The 19737-nt window shown below is 50.0% G+C and overlaps 3 protein-coding genes across 3 annotated transcripts; 2 read left to right on the top strand and 1 right to left on the bottom strand.

The window, feature by feature from the left end:
• The first annotated feature begins 55 nt into the window (after positions 1-55).
• lipt1 (lipoyltransferase 1) lies at positions 56-2791 on the top strand. Its single transcript, XM_046381866.1, has 4 exons — positions 56-261; positions 938-1533; positions 1656-1877; positions 2283-2791. The coding sequence occupies exons 2-4, from the start codon at positions 993-995 to the stop codon at positions 2693-2695; spliced, it is 1176 nt and encodes a 391-aa protein (XP_046237822.1). The 5' UTR covers positions 56-261; positions 938-992; the 3' UTR covers positions 2696-2791.
• Positions 2792-3774: 983 nt separating this feature from the next.
• Positions 3775-13009, top strand: eif5b (eukaryotic translation initiation factor 5B). The gene is made up of 26 exons (XM_046381771.1): positions 3775-3932; positions 5441-5557; positions 5692-5755; positions 6030-6185; positions 6261-6786; positions 6898-7025; positions 7120-7197; positions 7288-7438; positions 7562-7654; positions 7732-7818; positions 7927-7986; positions 8109-8407; positions 8489-8596; positions 8708-8818; positions 8922-8989; positions 9134-9275; positions 9362-9493; positions 9591-9773; positions 9845-10006; positions 10096-10227; positions 10403-10534; positions 10690-10766; positions 10856-11020; positions 11104-11242; positions 11330-11491; positions 12293-13009. The coding sequence occupies exons 1-26, from the start codon at positions 3898-3900 to the stop codon at positions 12398-12400; spliced, it is 3615 nt and encodes a 1204-aa protein (XP_046237727.1). The 5' UTR covers positions 3775-3897; the 3' UTR covers positions 12401-13009.
• Positions 13010-13732: 723 nt separating this feature from the next.
• bco1l (beta-carotene oxygenase 1, like) lies at positions 13733-18016 on the bottom strand. Its single transcript, XM_046381848.1, has 11 exons — positions 17745-18016; positions 17229-17357; positions 16973-17102; positions 16733-16880; positions 16509-16656; positions 15536-15756; positions 15157-15423; positions 14946-15051; positions 14763-14857; positions 14541-14652; positions 13733-14437 (listed from the first exon to the last, which is right to left on the bottom strand). Exons 1-11 carry the CDS (start codon positions 17806-17808, stop codon positions 14283-14285), a joined length of 1575 nt encoding a protein of 524 aa, XP_046237804.1. The 5' UTR covers positions 17809-18016; the 3' UTR covers positions 13733-14282.
• Between the last annotated feature and the right edge of the window lie 1721 nt (positions 18017-19737).

Genomic DNA, 19737 nt, shown 5'->3' with positions numbered 1-19737 from the left:
GGGCGTCGGAACGTTTGTCAGATGGCTGCGCACCACGGAGCCTTCACAGGGTGGGACCGAGTCAAATCCCGGAGTCAGACGGTGCACAATCAAACCATTTCCAGGCAGTTTGGCCTTTCAAAATAAAATCAACGGATAAAGGTTGTTCCATTTATTCAGGCTCAGGACGTCCACTGTGATGGCCCGATCAAAGCGTGTTCCGTTTGTTTTGAAGACAGAACGGAAGTTGCCGTGTTTGTGATGCCGAACGTCTTGACTCAGGTCAGCACGAGACCAGCTGTCCTCTGCTGTCACACAAACTCATCTGTCAAATTTTGTTTGTTAAAATGTGATGAATTCATTTTATTAATTGCCTTTCAGTGACGACGGCGGAATGTGGCTAAAGCTAATGCTAAAGCTAATGTTAGCGCTAAAGCTACTGTCAACCAGCTGCAGGACGGAAAGAGACGCACTCCGCGATGTAGTCGTACTTCATTAGATTTGACTCACTTTTTGTTTTATTGCTCGAAGTCAACGCAGACTGTGAACCAAATCATTCAGTGTATTTTGGTTTTAATTTCACAGGAACCAAGAAAGTGTTCATTTTGGTGACTTGGAGCTCATTAAATAACCTGTTCGTGTGTCGGTCAGCTGAGCAGTGAGAGGCTGATCTCAGGTCTGTTTTCTGGATCCTCACGGAGAAATTGGTAAGGAATTACAGATCTGTAAGATAAAAATGAACAGGCTGCTGTTGTGTTGGTGCTGGATGAAAATACAGCCAGTTTAACTCAAGACTCACTGAAAAGACGTGCAAACTGCAACTGTTTGCAGACAGGTTTTATTTTAGAGTTTCATAGTTTTTCTTAAAGGTTTTGATGAAACATAATTCAGGTTGTGATCTCGCTGCGCTCAGGACTTCCCCTGCAGCCGGGCTGACTGGTTTATGTTCACCTTGCAGATATTTCCGTCATGCGGAGGTGAAGGAGTGACAGACGCTGTTGGCTCAAAACGCCATGATGTCCCACATCAGGAGGACTTTGTCTCTGTTAACAGGCTGTTCAGCCGTTGGCAGGTGTCGACCCATTAACCAACCAGCTCGGAGCAGCTCCACCTCCAGCAGCGGCCTGATGGTGGCCTCTGACGGCACAAAGGCAGGCCTGGTCCTGCACTCACAGTCCACTGATGTGTACCAGAACCTGGCTCTGGAGGACTGGATTGACGCCAAGGTGGACCTGCAGCAGCGCAGCGTCCTGCTGCTGTGGAGGAACCAGCCGGCCGTGGTCATCGGCCGCCATCAGAACCCCTGGGCCGAGTGCAGTCTTCCGGCCATGAGGGGGATGGGGATTCCCCTGGCCCGCAGGCGGAGCGGCGGAGGGACCGTCTTCCATGACCTCGGGAACCTCAACCTGACCTTCTTCACCTCCAAGAAGGAGTACAACCGGCAGAGGAACCTGAAGGTGATCACAGAGGCTCTGAGGCGACTCCGACCACGACTGGACGTCCGGGCCACCGACAGATTCGACATTCTACTCAATGGACACTTCAAGATCTCAGGTGGGGAGGGGGGGGTCATGTGACAGGAAGTCAACTACAAGTCCCAGAGAGAACTGCAAGAGAGTCAGCCAGTCAGGCGGTGGTGGTGTTCATGCTGGGGTCGTTTATGTGTTTGTTTACAGGCAGTGCGTCCAGACTGAGCAGGAAGTCGTCCTACCATCACTGCACTCTGCTGCACTCTGCTGACCGCTCCGCCCTCAGCGCTGTGCTCCGCCCCTCTTGTCCTGGTATCCATAGCAACGCCACGCCTAGCGTCCCCTCTCCCGTCACCAACCTGCTGGACCACGCCCCCTCGCTGCAGTGGGAGGAGCTGCTGGATGCACTGGTGTACCAGTACAATGCAGGTACTTCCTGGTTTGTCCAATTAAAGACGATTAAGTCCAGTTACACACCGAACCTCTCTTCACTAATAAATCTGGTGGGCCCTCTACTGGCCGAATAATGTAACTACAGCGACGTGTCGGACTGATGAGTGATGAGTCGACGGATTTTCGTCTACGATCTGAAGCACAAGCACATCATGTGGGGTCTAAGCTTTCATATGTTAGTACACACTGTCTTCACCGTCCTCCTGTCCACTGTGACACTGAACATCAGTGTGAGAAGAAACTGGCTGGCGGTTCACTTGCCACGTTTCTGCAGTGATGTCACAGTGTACCAACCGAGTACACTGTGACATCACTGTGCACACAGCCTGTTGTCTCCGTCGTAATCGACCTTCCTCTCTGTCTTCTCCCCTCATCGTTCAGAGTTCGGCTTCAGCGCTGCGTCGACCCTCGTTAATCCCGCTGATGAGTCAGCGTTTCCTGGACTCAGCAGGGCGGCGGCAGAACTGCGGGGCTGGGAGTGGACGTTCGCTAAGACCCCTAAGTTCAGCGTCCAAACCCTCCTAGACCTGAGGGACGATCGCTCGTTTGCTCGCAGCTCTGCCCAGCTGCATGTGGAGGTGAGGAACGGCGTGATGGAGAGCTGTGAGCTGGATGTTCCTGCCCATTGGCTGCCTCAGCGGTTGAGCGGCGAGCTGAGCGCCGTGCTGGTCGGCGAGAGGTTCTGTGGCCATCGAGTGGCTGCAGCTCTGACTGCGCTGCTGCGGTGTGAGAGCGGCGAGCTGCAGCACAGACTGAACAACCTGTGTGACGCTGTGGTGTCCGTGATGGGCTGAAAATATCACATTTAACTCTTAATTTGTTCTCCATTTTGCTCTTTGTGAAGAATCGGAAGCATTTTTGTGCGAGGACATAAAATCAATTTGTTTGTACCTTCATGAACTCCTTTTTGCACGGCACTTATTGTTCCTGGGCGACAGTGAAGGGCACCTTCACGAAACAGATCAGCTACACAGATACACAAGTACACCAAGACAGTAAAAATACAATCTGAGCAGAAATGTGTAACTACGGGCTCCAGACTCAATGTTCTTTTATTTTCTAATCATTGAAAATTCTGAACGTTTACACCATCTTATATCTCACTTTAATTTAATGTAAATACCTTTGAGAACCAGAATTATTTACTAATACAGAACAGATTCACAAAGTGTGAAGTTAACATCAACAAGCAGGCAGACAGGAAATAGAGCTGAGCGTCAGTTCTATTGGACCTTAACAAAACCACACATTAAATGCATACTAAAAGGAAACCTTAGCTTTCTCTTTTGTTTGTTTCTTTTGACCTTTCGAAATAAAAGCTCGACAGCCTCATTGACCATGCGGGAAGGAAAAGCTTTAATTCTTACAGGACTATCGTAAATTTCTTATTCTCGATCATTTATAGCAATTGGGGCTCAAACCGTGAACGTAGCCATGACTCGCAGGACGCATGCGCAAGGCTCCTCAGTCGGGCCATGCGTGCTGCTGGGAGATCCGTTTGAGAAAGGGAAAAAAAGAAGAGGCGGCGCTCTGCCATCATGTCCTGGAACCAAATGCTTTCCTTGACTCATCATGTTGGTGAAAACTGGCTTTCTGTGAAATATATTGATATGTGTCTGCCACGGGCTTATACCGCATTTACATTTTAATACATCGTTATAATACATCAACTTTTAATATGTAAAGTGACAGATTACTTGTGACTTCACATAAATATTCTCTCAAATGTAGTACTTTTTGTTCAACTTTAAGATAATCTTTCTTTACATTTGTTATTGCGTGTGGGGTGGTTTACATTTTTGTTTAATTTTCTAGATAATAAATAACAGTACGCACATTATCGGTTTCTATGGAAACGGCAGCGCGTACAGAGATCGGAGAGTAAGAGAAAAGCGACAGAGTGAGTCTTCTGTACAAGTCAGATTGTAGGCGATCTTTGATGAGAGCCGTCGTGTGTGTCGGCTAGCGGAGAGAACCGGAGAACCGCAGCTGCAGGATGGGGAAGAAACAGAAGAAATCCGGAGAGGACAGGTAAAGAAAGCACCGCCTGCTGTCGCACATCACCTTTCTACATTGACACCCGACAAGGATGAACTTTCCTTTCCCGTTAACACGTCAGTCCGGGCCCGTTATCCCGCTGGTTAAGCTGGTAGCTAGCTGCTAGTGGCGCTAGGCTAACCACGAGTCAGTCTAAGTGTGTGTGCAGGTGATGATTTAAATAGCCTCAAAATGGCTTAAGATGAATTACACAACTAGCAGGCGGGCGGACACGGGCTCACCTGGGCCAGCCCCGCCGGTAAGGACTTGTCTACAGCTTTGCTGCTGGGTTTGTTGCCGTTAGCTCGACAAATCTGCTCGGTTACTGTGCTAGCTTAGCATTAGTTTTCACGGAGCCGGCTGGTTAACGTTAGTTCTTCTCAGGTCTGACCGTCAGTCCGAACCTGTGTGTCGGTATTAGACCTGAGAGTCAGGAAAACAGCCCCAAATTGCTCTTTAACAACATGAACTTTAACCCGTGAAAGCTAGCTGCTAAATGCTAATAAGTGGGACAACCAGGATCCTTGACTTGAGCTGCGAAGCTAGTTGTTGGCGGTGTGACAGCTAACGTTAGCTGTTCATCTGAAAAGGCTGATGTAATGGTGGGTAAATGTTCACCTGCTGACTAGCCACTCTTGAGTGACGTCATTGCACACCTGAGCTCCGTCAGTGACAGCTAATTTTACATGATCATATTATCCCGCCCTGTTGGTGCTCTTCATGTCAGCGTGTTGTAAGTCCGAGTCTGTCCGAGTCTGTCTCAGCCATCACAGAAGAACACAGTGAACACACGTGGACTCTGGGGTAGCAGCTGAGGGAGAAACTGCACCTCCTCAGGACTGTGGACTCTGCTCCTGCAGGAGTTCACTCAGACTCGCTGAGCACAAAGACACTTTATTTATTTGGACACACAGTCACTCGGCAGGGACTGGTAGGAAAACTGTCCACTGGACAGACTCGGGTCCACAGTCTGTCTCTGCTGTGTGTCATCATCGTCGTCACCACAAGTCACTAATAACCACAATTAAAGGATCCTTCTCAAAATGTTCATGTTAAACAAACAATGGAACGTAAGTGCAGGCAAATATGAAATACTTGTTCTGTACTTCAGTACTTTGGCTCTCTTACGTTTGCTCAACAGCTTCAGTTACGTCAGTTTATTGTGAGTTCTGTGGTGTGTTTGGTGGTCTGTTTTTGGGGTTGCGTTTGTCATTTTCTGAGTCTAATTTAGTCGCAGCGTGTACAGGAGGATGTGAGTTTTCTCTGCCGAAGCTGTTCTCAGGTCAGATGGCAGTTTGCTGTGCGGCAGGGGGCTGATGGGGAATAAAAGAGAGCACAGAGTCAGCAGCTTTTCATCCCTTCATATTGTTGTGACCACAGAGAGTCTCAGTCACAGTTTAAAGCCTGCACTGCTGGCTCAGACTGTGACCTGCCCACAGTCACATACTGATCTGATGGTCGTATTGATCTGATGATTGATCTGATGATTGATCTGTCCACAGTGCCAAAGATGACAGCATCGACATCGACGCTCTGGCGGCAGAGATCGAAGGAGCTGGAGCCTCTAAGGAACCAAAAGGGAAGAAGAAGAAGAAAGGAGCCAAGAAGGACGACTTTGAGTACGACACTGCGTCACCCCTTCCTCCTCCTCCTCCTCCTCCTCCTCTTCCTCTTCTTCTCGGTTTTGTTGTCGCTCCTAATACGTGGATGGAAACTCACCTACTGATGTGTGCTTGTCTTTGTCCTCCTGCAGTGAGGACGACATCCTGAAGGAATTGGAGGAGCTGTCTCTGGAGACTCAGGGAGGGAAGGCGAAGGTAACCTCACCTCACAGTCACACCTTGCTCTTCCTCTCCTCAGGTGAATGAGTCACAGTGTGGAGCCTCTGTGTTGGCGTCTTCGTTCTTCATCATCTCCACATCCTCCCACTTTCTGATTCAGAGTTTTCTTTTCAACCTGGAAAACCAAAGTGCTGATTTACCAAACAAACTGGAGCTCGTGTTTATGTGATTCTCTTTCCATATGTTCATCTTATTCACCTGATCAGTTATCAATCAGCCCAACTTCTGCGGTTTTCTTCCTCCTCTGCAGAAAACAGACACCACAGAGGAAGTGGAGAGCGTTGAGCCTCCCAAACCAGAGAAGAAGAAAACCAGGAAGGGGAAGAAGGGCGGAGCCAGCCCTGAGGATGAGGAGGGCGATGAAGGTCAGCTCAATGACGAGAGGAACGAAGAGCAGAAAGACAAGGTGAGCTCTGAGTCAGTCAAGACAGACTTTTGTCCCACGTGAGCCTCCGTCCTGATTCGTTGTGTTTGTCTCCAGGCAGCTCCTGCTGGTCCTCCCTCTGACTCTGAAGAGGACAGCAGCTCGCGTTCCGGCCTAAAGACCAAAGACGGCAAGAAAGGGCGTAAAAAGGCGTCGGTGTCAGACGAGGAGGAGGACAGAGACGAAGGTGAAGGTGTGAGGAAAGGGGGACGAGGAAAGGAGGACGACGAGTCAGAGGACGAGGAGTTCACCTCCAGGAGCGACAAAAAGAAGAGCAAGAACAAAGGCAAGGCAGCGAAGGTCGAGGGTGAGGATGACAACAAGGAGGATGATGAGGAGGAAGGAGGGGGCTTTAAGATGAAGACGGCGGCACAGAAGAAGGCGGAGAAGAAAGAGAGGGAGAGGAAGAAGAAGGAGGAGGAGAGGATGAAGCAGAAGAAGCTGAAGGAGAGGGAGAAGGAGGAGGCCAGCACGGAGCCCAAGAAAGAATCAGACAAGAAGACGACAGAGGCCACACCCCCTCAGATAGCTCCTCCTGCAGCAGTGACGGAGGACCCGGAAGGGGCGGAGCCAGCAGCAGAGGGTCAGATGGCACTTCCTGTCTGTCGTTATATAGAACATGAAAACTTAATTTCTTTGAAAATCTATCTGAACATTCACTCTGTGATTCTTCCTCTTCTCTGTCACTCTGTAGACGATGCCGAGGGCGACAAAAAGAAGAAAGACAAGAAGAAGAAGAAGGGAGAGAAGGAGGAGAAGAAGAAGGGGCCCAGCAAGGCCGTAGTGAAGGCCATGCAGGAAGCGCTGGCCAAGATGAAGGAGGTGTGGCAATCTGGGAAATGCGGTCCTGGACTTAGGAAGTGAGTCTCTTTTGAAGTCTGAGATGATTGTCTGTTTGCCTGTCTGTCATTTGTAGGAGGAGGAGCAGGCCAGGAAGGAGGAGGAGGAGCGGCTGAGGAGGCTGGAGGAGCTGGAGAGGCAGAGGCAGGAGCAGGTACGACACCTCCACCTTCAGCTTCAGTTTCTGATGTCATCCGTCAGCCTTCGCTGTGACCTTTGACCTCCCCTGCGTGTGTCCCTTTAGGAGCGTCTGGAGCAGGAGCGCAGGGAGAAGAAGAAGCAGAAGGAGAAGGAGAGGAAGGAGCGTCTGAAGAAGGAGGGGAAGCTGCTGACTAAATCCCAGAGGGAGGCCCGAGCTCGGGCCGAGGCCACGCTGAAGATGCTTCAGGCTCAGGGTGAGAGTCGGTCCACCAATCACATCGTCTGAACAGTTTGTCTGTGGGGACGCTCGTCCCTGCTGGTGCTGTGACAGCATTCAGATTAAAAGGATGTCACAGCTGACTGCGTTTACTGCGCAGGTGTTGAAGTGCCATCCAAAGACTCGATGCCAAAGAAGAAGCCGGTTTACGGAGACAAGAGGAAGAAGAAGCCCAACGCCCAAACCCCCGAAGGTACCAGACCGCCGCTCCTCCAGTGCATCAAAGACCCAAACAAAAACCTAATTGTCTCATCGCTCCGTTCCTCTTAGAAACCTCAGAGGTCACCTCGCCGACGTCGGAGACTCCAGAGCCTGTTGCCATGGAGACGGAGGCTGAGAGTCCAGCGGCGGAGCCAGGTGAGAGCAGGGGTCAGCAGGCAGGTGAAGAGTGCTGAGCGCTTCTTCTCATCACGATGACGACTTGTTCTTCTTCTCTTCCTGTTGTTTGTGTCCGTCTGTGTGCAGAGGTGAAGCCGGACGCCGCCGTGGACGACTGGGAGGCCATCGCCACCGACGAGGAGAAAGGTGAGATGACTGCTCAGCGTTATTCGCTCGCAGCTTCAGGGCAGACTCTGAGTAGGATGAAGTCAATCCCCAACGTTTTGACAAATGATTCTATAATTTGTTTGTGTGTCTTTGTGTCTCAGAGTTGAAGAAAGTCCACATCGAGGTGAAGGAGGAGACGGCCGCACCTCCTCAGCCTGCAGGCAGCGAGGAAGACGAGGAGGAGGAAGACGACGAAGAGGACGAGGAGGACGAGGAGGAAGACGATGACGAGGAGGAGGACAGCGACGAGGAAGGCGAGGGGGAGAGGGAGGCGACGGCGGCAGGTCAGACGAAGAGGAGGGCAGCGAAGGAGAGCGAGGAGGAGAGCAGCGAGAGCGACGATGACGACAGCAGGACGAAGGAGGAGCGACTGTACGACCGAGCCAAGAGGAGGATAGAGGTGAGAGAAACCCGGAAGGAGTGAGAGCTCGTCTCTTTTTTTCCCCCGTCCCTGACTAACAGTCTCTCTGTGTTCACATAGAAACGAAAAGCGGAGAACCTGAAGAACACAGACGTGGACAGACTGAGAGCCCCGGTGGTCTGTGTGCTGGGACACGTCGACACGGGAAAGACCAAGATCCTCGACAAGGTGGCCTGAACCGTTCATCCTGTTCGCTGTGTGACGGCCTCGTGATGCTCTGCTAACCCTGTCATCTGGCTCTGTGTGTGTGTGTGTGTGTGTGCGTGTGTGTGCGCACAGCTGCGACACACTCATGTTCAGGACGGTGAGGCTGGAGGAATCACACAGCAGATCGGAGCCACAAATGTCCCCAAAGAGACGATCGAGGAGCAGACGAAGATGGTTAAAAACGTATGAACAGACACACACGCACACTCACTCACTCACACACACACACACACACAGCTGTCGGCTCTGGGTCTTTAAGTCTGGATTCATTTGAATGTTTATGCAGTTTGACAAAGAAAACCTGAAGATCCCCGGCATGCTGATCATCGACACACCAGGACATGAATCCTTTAGGTAACACATAGACACATACACACACACACACACACACGCGCGCGCGCTGTGTAAATAGTGTCAGTGTTCCCTGAGGTCGATCGTGTTCCCAGTGAAGAACCGGTCTGAGGTGGTCCTCAGTAACTGTTCTGTGTGTGTGCTCAGTAACCTGAGGAACAGGGGCAGCTCTCTGTGTGACATCGCCATCCTGGTGGTGGACATCATGCATGGCCTGGAGCCTCAGACCCTCGAGTCCATCAACCTGCTGAAGGAGAAGAAGTGTCCCTTCATCGTTGCCCTGAACAAGGTGTGTCCTCTCTTCATCATCAGGTGTGTTCTCCTCCTCCTCCTCCTCTTCTTCTCCCTCTGATTTCTGACCTCACGTATGTTCAGATCGACCGTCTGTATGACTGGAAGAAGAGTCCGGACACTGACGTCGTGGCCACGCTGAAGAAGCAGAAGAAGAACACCAAGGACGAGTTTGACGAGAGATCCAAGGCCATCATCGTGGAGTTCGCTCAGCAGGTGATGTCGCCACTCGGCAACCAATCACAGCAGGTGTCTCCAGAACGCTGCTTACTCGCGGCCATCTAAACTAAGATGTGTTGTTGTTGTTCTTCAGGGTCTCAATGCCGCCTTGTTCTACGAGAATAAGGACCCCCGCACGTTCGTGTCGTTGGTTCCAACCTCGGCCCACAGCGGCGATGGGATGGGAAATCTCATCGCCCTGTTGGTGGAGCTCACTCAGACCATGTTAGCCCGCCGACTGGCACACTGCGACGAGCTGCGAGCTCAGGTCATGGAGGTAAGAGAGGCTCACTCTGCGAGTTTTCCTCCAGTCTGCACGAAGGCGCCTGATGGGTTCTGTGTGTTCAGGTGAAAGCCCTGCCTGGGATGGGAACCACGATAGACGTCATCCTGATTAACGGCCGTCTGCGGGAGGGAGAGACCATCATCGTTCCCGGGGTGGAGGGACCAATCGTAACGCAGATCAGAGGCCTGCTGCTGCCGCCTCCTCTGAAGGAGCTCAGAGTGAAGGTGACAGATTCAGATCGTTTACTTCTGTGTTCTGTATTGATGAGGTGCCTGCTGTATTGACTGACGTATTGATTGATCGATGTGTGCAGAATCAGTACGAGAAGCACAAGGAGGTGTCCACGTCTCAGGGTGTGAAGATTCTGGGTAAAGACCTGGAGAAGGCGCTCGCGGGACTCCCCCTGCTGGTGGCTTACAAGGATGATGAAATCCCTGTCCTGAGGGTAACACACACATGCACACATGCACGCACACACACACACACACACCAGCGCACGCTTTACTAAATATGAGCCACAAATCTGGATAAATTGGATGCTGATCAGCAGCAGGCTGGTTTTTAAAGCAGACTTTACTGGCTGTGTGAGACTCAGCTGACTGACGGGTGCTGGTTTTCAGGATGAACTGGTGCGGGAGCTCAAACAGACTCTGAGCTCCATCAAACTGGAAGAGAAGGGAGTTTACGTCCAGGCATCCACACTGGGGTCTCTGGAGGCTCTGCTCGAGTTCCTCAGAACGTCCAAGGTCCCCGTGAGTACCTGCCTGTCTGGTTATCTGCCTGCCTGCCTGTCTGTCTGGTTACCTGCCTGTCTGTCTGTCTGGTTACCTGCCTGTCTGTCTGTTAACCCACCTGTCTGCTGTTGACCTGTCTGTCTGATTTTTGCCCTGTCTCTCTGGTCCTGCAGTACGCGGGGATCAACATCGGTCCAGTTCATAAGAAGGACGTGATGAAGGCGTCGACGATGCTGGAACACGACCCGCAGTACGTCAGTCTCTTCCTGTTGGCGAGGGTTTTAGCTGCTGACGGCGAGTTGGGTCTAAACGTGGACTGTGTTGTCGTGGTTTGTGCAGGTACGCGGTGATCCTGGCTTTTGACGTGAAGGTGGAGAGGGAGAGTCAGGAGATGGCTGACAGCCTGGGAGTTCGGATCTTCTCAGCTGAAATCATCTACCATCTGTTCGATGCCTTCACCAAGTACAGAGAGGACTACAAGAAGGCCAAACAGGACGAGTTCAAGTAGGACGCCCCCCCGGGACATGTTTCATCTTAGTGTCTCCGGCCGCCCGTCTCTGAGCGCGTCTCTCTCTGTGTCCCTCCAGGCACGTCGCCGTGTTCCCCGTCAAGCTGCGAGTTCTTCCTCAGTTCATCTTCAACTCCAGAGATCCCATCGTGATGGGCGTGACTGTCGAGGCCGGAGTCCTGCGACAGGGGACGCCGCTCTGTGTCCCCAGCAAAGGGGTGAGACACGCACAGATGGAAGGTGTGTGCGTTTGGTTTGGTAAGTGAAGGACGCTGGTGTTTATTTTTGTCCCTGACACGTTTCAGTTTGTGGACATCGGCGTGGTCACCAGCATCGAGATGAATCACAAGTCCGTCGACAGCGCCAAGAAAGGCCAGGAGATCTGCGTCAAGATCGAGCCCATTCCCGGGGAGTCGCCCAAGATGTACGGCCGCCATTTTGAAGCCACCGACATCATTGTCAGCAAGGTGAGGGTTCACCCACTGAGGAGGGCGGGGCTAAACAGGTGTGCTTTATTTAAGACCAACAACAAAGGTGACAAATGTAGACATTGTCTTCTGGAGGGAAGGCGTGTGATTGGACGATGAGCTCGAGGGCAGCATGTCCTCGACAGGAGACAGAAATGACATGAGGTGAAGACAGACCAAAAGAACAGAAGGAAGGCTGATGATGAACTCAGTGTTGATTGTGTGGGCGCTGATGATGTCATAGATTTTGTTTACTTAAAATTATTATAACGGTGCTTTTATTTTGGTGAACAGACTGGATCGTGTTGTTGAAAACACTTTGTCTGTTTCCTGGGGCTGTAATCAACCAAAGAAATTCTTGGCCGACAAGGGGGGTGTTCTGAAGACAGACTGTTACCTGTGAAGCCAGGTGCTCTGAAAACACCCGCATTAGCACTTGGTACTTGATTAAATTAACGCAGCAAAATTTCGACCAATCAGAATTTGGTCGAGCCAGAACGCAGCGACCAATAAATCAACCAGTCGACTGCGAGATTACAGCCCTACTGTTTTGACGTGCTGCTTTGTGAGATAGTTTACAGGTTAGTGTCAGTCCTCCGTCTCCTGCAGGCTTTTATTGTGAAATGCCAGCAGTAAGTATTGAGTTTCAATGACAGCAGCTCAGCAGTGAGCTTCCTTCAGTTTTTCTCTTTTCCTCCTGAGTTTGATCAGTGGCGCAGGTGTGTGTGTGTGTGTGTGTGTGTGTGTGTGCGCGTGCGCGTGTTCGCTGTGATGACCTCGGTGTGTGTTTGTGTGTTTCAGATCACTCGTGCGTCCATCGACGCCCTGAAGAGCTGGTTCAGAGACGAGATGCAGAAAAGTGATTGGCAGCTGATCATGGAGCTGAAGAAGACCTTCGAGATCATCTAAGGGGCCTGAACACACACATTCACACACGCTCACACACACACTTTCTCCTGCGGTGACAAGACGACGACGGGAGGACAAAAAGTCAAAAGAAAAAAAAGATGTGAAAGTGTTTTTCTGTGAGAAACGAACTGTTTTTTCCACTGTTGTAAACAGTGATAGTTTAGAACACACACACACACACACACACACACACACACACACACACTCAGTATTCCAACGTGCCTGTTCTTCAGCATCAACATTGTGTTATTATTTTTTTCTTCTTCTCTGCTCTGATTTGTGGCTGCTGCTTCCTGTCTGCCCCCCCCACCCCACCCCCCCACCCAGACTGAGGCTAACGAGCTTAACGAGTTAGTGAGCTCAGCCACGCCAGGTGCATTATGGGATTGTACAGAGCAGCACCAGGGCTGCTTGTCTTTTCACTAAACTCCAAATCACTGAAGCAGCAGCACCCACGCCGCCGACTTTAAAGACTTCAGAGCGCTGACTGTCGGCCATGTTGGAGGGCGGAGGGTTGGGTCGCAGAGGGTGTCGCCTCTGGGAGATTTTAAACTGTTTCTGCTGCAACTGTTGATGTAATAAATTGCCCTGATTCTGATGAAACCTGCAGAAGGAGCCTTTTCAGAGTTCCATGTTTGAATCGTGTCACACAGAAACTGAGAGCTAAATTGGTCCGTTGTAATATTTCCTCAGTGCTGACATCATAACCTGAGACATTTAAACGCCGGTGCCAGTAGGAAATCTGAGTTTCACCACCAAAGCTGAAACAGTTTTCAATAAAAACACGAAGGTTCGATTTTCGCTGCCTGCAGCAGTTTGTCACCATCAGCTTGTCTCACAGACAACTCGAGTAGAAATGAGGGAGTGCAGAAGATCTCAGCGACATGATGATGTCTGCTCTGGTCGAGACCACTTCAGTGTCCGGACAGAAGTGGATTTTTATTACCAGACCCGTCTTACTTTGCTGGCTTCAGCTCATTTCTAAGTTGAGTTACAGATTTTTCATATTTAATCCGTCAACATTTATTGAGCTTCATTTCATGCTGTTGTCACGGTGATGCAGTTCAGAGCAGTGACTGATGGTGTGTTCAGGGACACTAAATAAAAGCAATGTAAAATCTGTCCGAAACCCCGAAACTCTGCCTGCCACAGCCTGAAGAACTGAGACAAAACCAGTTTGATCCAGTCCAGACAAAATGACCCGCGTCCGACAAATTCAGAAGAATTTAAGTGTGTTCTGTGAAGTCTTCGCAGGTCTGATGTGTTTTGAGGTCCTGTGCAGAATTCTGTCAGTGCTTGAGTCCTTAAAAAGCCCATTTCAGGGGAAAGAAACCAGACAAAAGGCTGATGTGTTTGTTGGTCGTTAAGCAGCTGATGGATTTATTAAAATCTGTAAAGCTTTGGTGTGAAACCGTCAACACATCAAACCTTCAGCTTTCAGTTAAACACAAAAGGATGGCAAAACAAGCAAAGCAAAACATTTACCTTTAAAAACTCTGTCCTGAAGAGGGCGCTGAAGAGAAGAAGGGTGGAGGGTGTCAGGAAATGTAATTCTGCCTGTTAACGTTAAATAGTCCCTTAAATCAAAGTTAATCCTTCAGGATCTGCCAGCACACCAGTCATCAGTGTTTCTGATGGTCCTCAAGCGTGTGATTAACGCCAGGGAGAACAGTCAAACGTGACCAAACTTCCTGTCTTCCTGTATCAACTGCTCAACACATGACCGTGGGTCATGTGACCAGTCGCTCAGTGAAACGTGGGCTGAACTGCAGGCTGCGTGTCCACAGAGCAGAAAGCTTAAGGTTAACTAACATTAGAGAAGCAGAATCGTACAGGATTTGCACAAAGGAATAAATAACCAGTGCATCCGCCGTGCTGGCTGTCAGACGGCGGCGGGGATGAAGAGTCCATGAAGGTCGATGTGGACACTGGCGGGGATGGAGGCTCGGGCGATTTCCTTGAAGCTCTTGGCGTCGAGGACGAGCATGAACGGAGAGATGTCGGGATCCGGAGAGACGACGGACGATAGGATCACCCCTACAGGAAGGACAACGGAGAACAGATGATCCTGTGGGGTCCAGATGTTTTGTCGTCACTTCTGCTGTGGTGTCTAAAAAGTTGGACGAAGCAAAGGACTCACCATCGTCTTCGTCCACAGCTCCTGGAGAGGCAACAAACACAGGCTCTGAGGGGTAGCAGGACTCCTGGTGCCACTCGATGTGCTTCCTGCTGACGATGTCAAACTTGGCGATCTGTTGGACGAGACAGAGAATTAAAATCAAGCTCAGTTTTTGGGGTTTTTTTACTGGTCCAGATTGAAACATCTGAACTATTGGCTGTTGATGGTGCTGAAGGTGTCCACCTTGTTGGGATGAGGAGACCACTCCACCCTGGAGCCGTAGAAGTACCTGTACTTCTTAGCGTTGAAGTCGTAGTTGATTCCTGGCAGCTCCAGCCCTGAGGACGAGTCAGACCGGTTGGTTAGGGAAGGTTAGCCGTTTAAACCACACAGACCAACAGTGTAGCGGTAACAACGCGAACGAACCTTCAAACAGATTGTCTGGCAGGCAGTAGATCGAGCCGTCCTCCTGCATCAGCGCCTGCGCCGTCGTGTCCGTCAGAGTCACCAAGTTTGAGCCTTTGGGAGATTCCTGGAAATCACACGACCACACGCTCTTCACCCTGACGGACACTTCACCAAACAATCAGGTGTACGTTACAGTTAGTGTCTGAGCTGTGTTTTAGTCTGACTGTACCCGGCTGACGTTGAGAGGCAGGACGAACCTCTTGCAGACTGGCGGGGAGAAGGTCTTGTTGGACTGGATGAAGTTGCTGGTCTCCTGTCTCATGTTCTCGATGTAGAACATGTCATACAATTTGCTGTCCTTGTAGCTGATCAGGTCGAAAACCACGTGCCCGTCATCCTCGTACGCATTGATGTGATGAAAAACCACCAGGGCGTCGCCATAGAAACGAGTGGACACTGTCTTTCCTGTCTTTTTGTTGATGAGGTGAAACAGAGTCTGGGGAGAAAAGGTTCAGTCAGTTTCTGGTTTGTTTTCCCCCACTGCTGCCACATTGATCAGTTTCTGTCAAGGCTGTTCTGACAACAGGAAATCAAAGTGTGGGACTTACGACATCGTCCTTATCGAACTTGAGGCAGCCTCCCCAGTTGACCCCTCTGAAGTAGGCCGTGGCCAGTTTGACCACGTCCAGTTTAAAGGGCTGCTCCACGAACACGATGTAGTTGTCGGTCATGCCAAAGCTGTGGAAGTAGCTCGGGAACAGAGAGGAACGAAAGGGAACCGAGCAGACCTGCTGGACTTTCCTCAGCGCCGGCTTCTTGTGTTCTTTATCTGCAACAAACAGTTCAGTTCTGTAAGTATTAATTTTATCAACCTCATCAGGCTGTTGGTAAAAACGTTTCAGTTGTTATTCAGTTTGCACTACAGAAGCAGTGGGGTCCTTTCAGAGAACCCAGCCTGACACCTGGTGGTGAAGAGCCTGAACTGTTCACTGATCACTCTTTGATGACAGGTGATGTTATGTACCTGCAGCTGGGCTGTCACACTTTAGTGTGTCAGGCCTCTCAGAGGTTTGAGGTCCTTTGAATCTTAAACCAAATACGTAATAATTGTAAGCACAACAACTCGCCTCCGGCTGCTACACATGTTGTTCATGAGTTATGACAGCAGCATCAGAATCGGCTTTACTGGCCAAGTATGTGCACACACACAAGGAGTTTGACTCCGGTTTCACTTTGCCCTCAGCACCGACATACAAACGTATGAATCTAGAACAGGAATGAGGGGTAAAGGTAATTTAGAAAGTCATTAAATAGTTAAGTAGATAATGAGAGAATGAGAGAAGTACAGAATAAGTCATTTATACTTGGTGGATGGAGGATGGGTGAGTATGTGCACTCATTACTGTACAATGTTGCATACAAATCAGAGATCAGTGGCGCAGTAATTGGATTACATGAAGATGTGAACCCCGGAGCTCCGGTGACTTTGCTTCATCGAATCGTCTGAGACATGAAGAGAGTTTTTTCTCACTGTGGTCTCATCAGGAGCTCGACATGAAGCCTTCGTCTCGATCACATTACCTGAAGCTTCAAACGGGACCTTGAAGATGACGTATTTTGGCCGACCTAAGCCCATGATGGCGGTGCCCATGTTGTAGGTGTTGCCCTCATCATCGTAGTGAGGGTGAGCCGTCGCCAAGTTCAGAGCGATGTGGTTCCTGTAGTTAATCTGGAGTTTGGCAGAGAACACGTGAGTCTGACGATGATTTCGTTCCAGACCAAAGAACCTGTGGACGTGAACTCACCCTGCCAACAGTCTCCAGGGTAGCAGGATCAATCTGGTTCATGTAGTTGACCTCAGAGGAGGCGTAGTAGTCCCGACCGTAGCGGATGATGTTGATCAAGTTGTTGTCAGTGAAGTCAGGGATGATATTACAGAGGTGTGTGAAAGCCCTGACAGGCAGTGACACAAAAGGTTTTGTGGTTTTAATCAAAACAAACTTCAACCAGCAGGACCAAACAGATCCTGAGTCTCCTGGACGTACCTGGAAAAGATGTTTTTGCAGGGATCTGGGTAGACCATGGTCCCAAACTCAGAGACGACGATGCGGTCGGCCTTGATGTTCCTTTTGTAGGTTTCGCTCTTCAGAAACTTACTCCTGTAGGTCACCTCACCTGAAACGGCATCACACCTGTGAGCAGCTGCACCATGAGCAGGTACCAGATCTTCCCTTTGGGTTCTCTGTGAGTTGGACTGTAAACACTAATGCTGTGATGGTGATGTGAGTGTGATTGTGGCACCGTTGCAGAAGGTGAAGCTGTGGATCAGCGACAGGCCGTCAAACCAGTGGTTGTACTGGGAGCTGCCCACGGAGAAAAGTCCAGGCCCGTTCCTCAGCAGAGTCCCCTGCAGCCAGGACGGGATGGAGCCTGCAGGTCAGAGCTCATTAATGCCTTCAGTTCAATGTCCGGCCAGCAGCCTCAAGATACCCAGTTTGATATTTGACAAAGAAAAGCAGAAAGTTGTTGACTGGAGTGGCTGCAACCAGAAAACATTTAATTTTCTTTATGTTTGCTTGAAAATGATTCATCGCTTCTCGGAATGTGTGCAGAATAATCGATTCAGTGAAATTGTTGGTTAAATTGTTTCAGCCAGCACAGAATCTGCACTCAGACCGCTGAGAGCTGAGCTTCCTCCTCACGTGGTGTTTATTTCCGATGAAGTCCGTGGGCAGTTGAACACATGGTGAGCACATGCGGATCAAACTGGACCGGCAGCCGATTCCGACTCAGAAACCAGCAGAAGTTTGAACTCACCTTCCACTTGAGCTTTCAGCGGCTCTGGTGTTTCCACTCCGTTCCTTGCAATTATGGACTGCATGCTTGACTTCTCGGGTTTTTCCCAGACTGCACTGCAGGACGCTGAGCAGCCGCTCTTATAGCCGTCGCCGTCATCTACGTGATAATCTTCAGGTGTCAGAAAACTTCACATGGAACATAAACTTTATGTAACTGCACAGCTGTGGACTTCACTCCCCTCTGCTTTTCACAATAAAAGCCTGCAGGCTGCTCTGGCTGACCTACCTAAGCTCTGCATGCTCCCACTGTTCAGCGTTCAGATGACTCTTTATCTGCTAAACTGTGTCAGAGGTCACATGATGAGACTTGCTGTTCAATGCTGGCACATCACACAAATTTTCATCTTTATTTCATTTGAAAAGAAGGCAGCCGTCCTGCAACATGTCACCATCCGTCTTCACTGCACGTCTCATCTCAGTCGTTGCCTGTCTGTGCTTTTAATTTGAAGGTGAATGTGCTGAGAGCCAAACCTTTGACCCACGTCAGATTATCTGTGAGCAGCCGATAACAGACACGCGTTGTGACATCCCATGACTTTATCTCCTGTGTGCTTTGGTACACCTTCAGAAACACCAGCTTGATCCTTTAAGATGCCCACCATTTTCTAATCAGTTAAAGTGCACGGTATGAACACTTCTGTCCCTAAAATGCAAGAAACTATTTTAGTTAAAATATAAGAAAACTCTCTGAATTGTGTGTTTGTGAATGAAACGTCAGTTGACCTGAGAGCAGCGCAGTTTGAACTTCAGGCTCATCAGTCTTATCTCTGGTTCTGTAATTGGTTGAATTAGTTTACTGCTTTACAGCAGCTGTTATCGGGATGGATTTGTAATGAGGCCCCCTTCAGGTTGTGGTTCATGTGGAGCCCAGAGCTCGAGTCAGCGACACACAAACACACTGAGATTTGGATGAAAAATGAAGTTTATTACAAACAACGACAGAGAGCTGTTAGCAGTCAGTTAGCAGCTGTTAGTTCTGTACAAATAACACTGTTTGATTGGTTAGTTGAGTTTGCCAGTCGGCAACAAGGCTTGGTCTCAAACAGCACCCTACGCCCTCCGTCGTGCACCACCTCGCACCTTCAGTGGGTTCTTCTCCACCCTAAAACCTGCACGGTGCACCACCCTCCCTCCTTTGACCAGACGCTTAATGCTGAGCCTGTACTTTAAAAACCACGTCCTCAGTGCACTGCAGTCCGCCCTGAACCCTTCTGGTGCACTCCGAGTTCACAAGTTGTTTTTTTTAGAAATGTTGGACCTCGTTGACTTTACTTTTCTTGATTTTCTACTCTTTAATTTGACATTCCCAATCACAACCTCAAAGTGTTGGAGTCAAATTGATTTTCTGTCCATCTTTATGTGTCAGTCGCCCGACCGAAGCTGCGTTCATGTAATGTGGGCTGAGTTCACGTCACGGACTGTTGACACGGGCTGACGATGCAGAGTATTAAACGCTGCGCGCAGTCAGTGACGCCACTGTTTGCTGCTGTAGCTTCTCATGTGGTTTACCAGGTGACGTCGCCGTGTCGAACGTGTTGACCGACCAATAAAACATGAGGTCCGTTCAGGTGTGAGGAGGCCTCACCTGCATTCAGGAACGTTTTCATGTCTCTGAGAACTTCAAGTGGTTCTCGTCCACACATGAGAAGCTGCATGTTTTTTACCCACCGGCGTGTGTGTTTGTGTGTGTGGTGCCCTTTACACAAACTTTTGATTTGCTTGGCCTGAAAAACACAACCTCACGAGGTCCATGTGAAGGCAGCGTGCCTACACCCTTCACAGTGCACCGCCTCCTGCCCTGACTCCACCCTGACTGCAGTGCACCTGTGGGCTCCTTAAGGACCGGGGTGTTGTCTGAGAATGGCACCAGAGAAACAGAGAGACAGACAGAGAGGTAGAGAGACAGGTAGGGAGACAGATAGAGAGCGTGTTGAAGGTTCAGTCTGCCTGTG

Source organism: Scatophagus argus, chromosome 24, assembly GCF_020382885.2.
Source record: "Scatophagus argus isolate fScaArg1 chromosome 24, fScaArg1.pri, whole genome shotgun sequence".
Classification (NCBI taxonomy): domain Eukaryota; kingdom Metazoa; phylum Chordata; class Actinopteri; family Scatophagidae; genus Scatophagus; species Scatophagus argus.
This window is presented reverse-complemented; position numbering and strand designations above follow the sequence as displayed.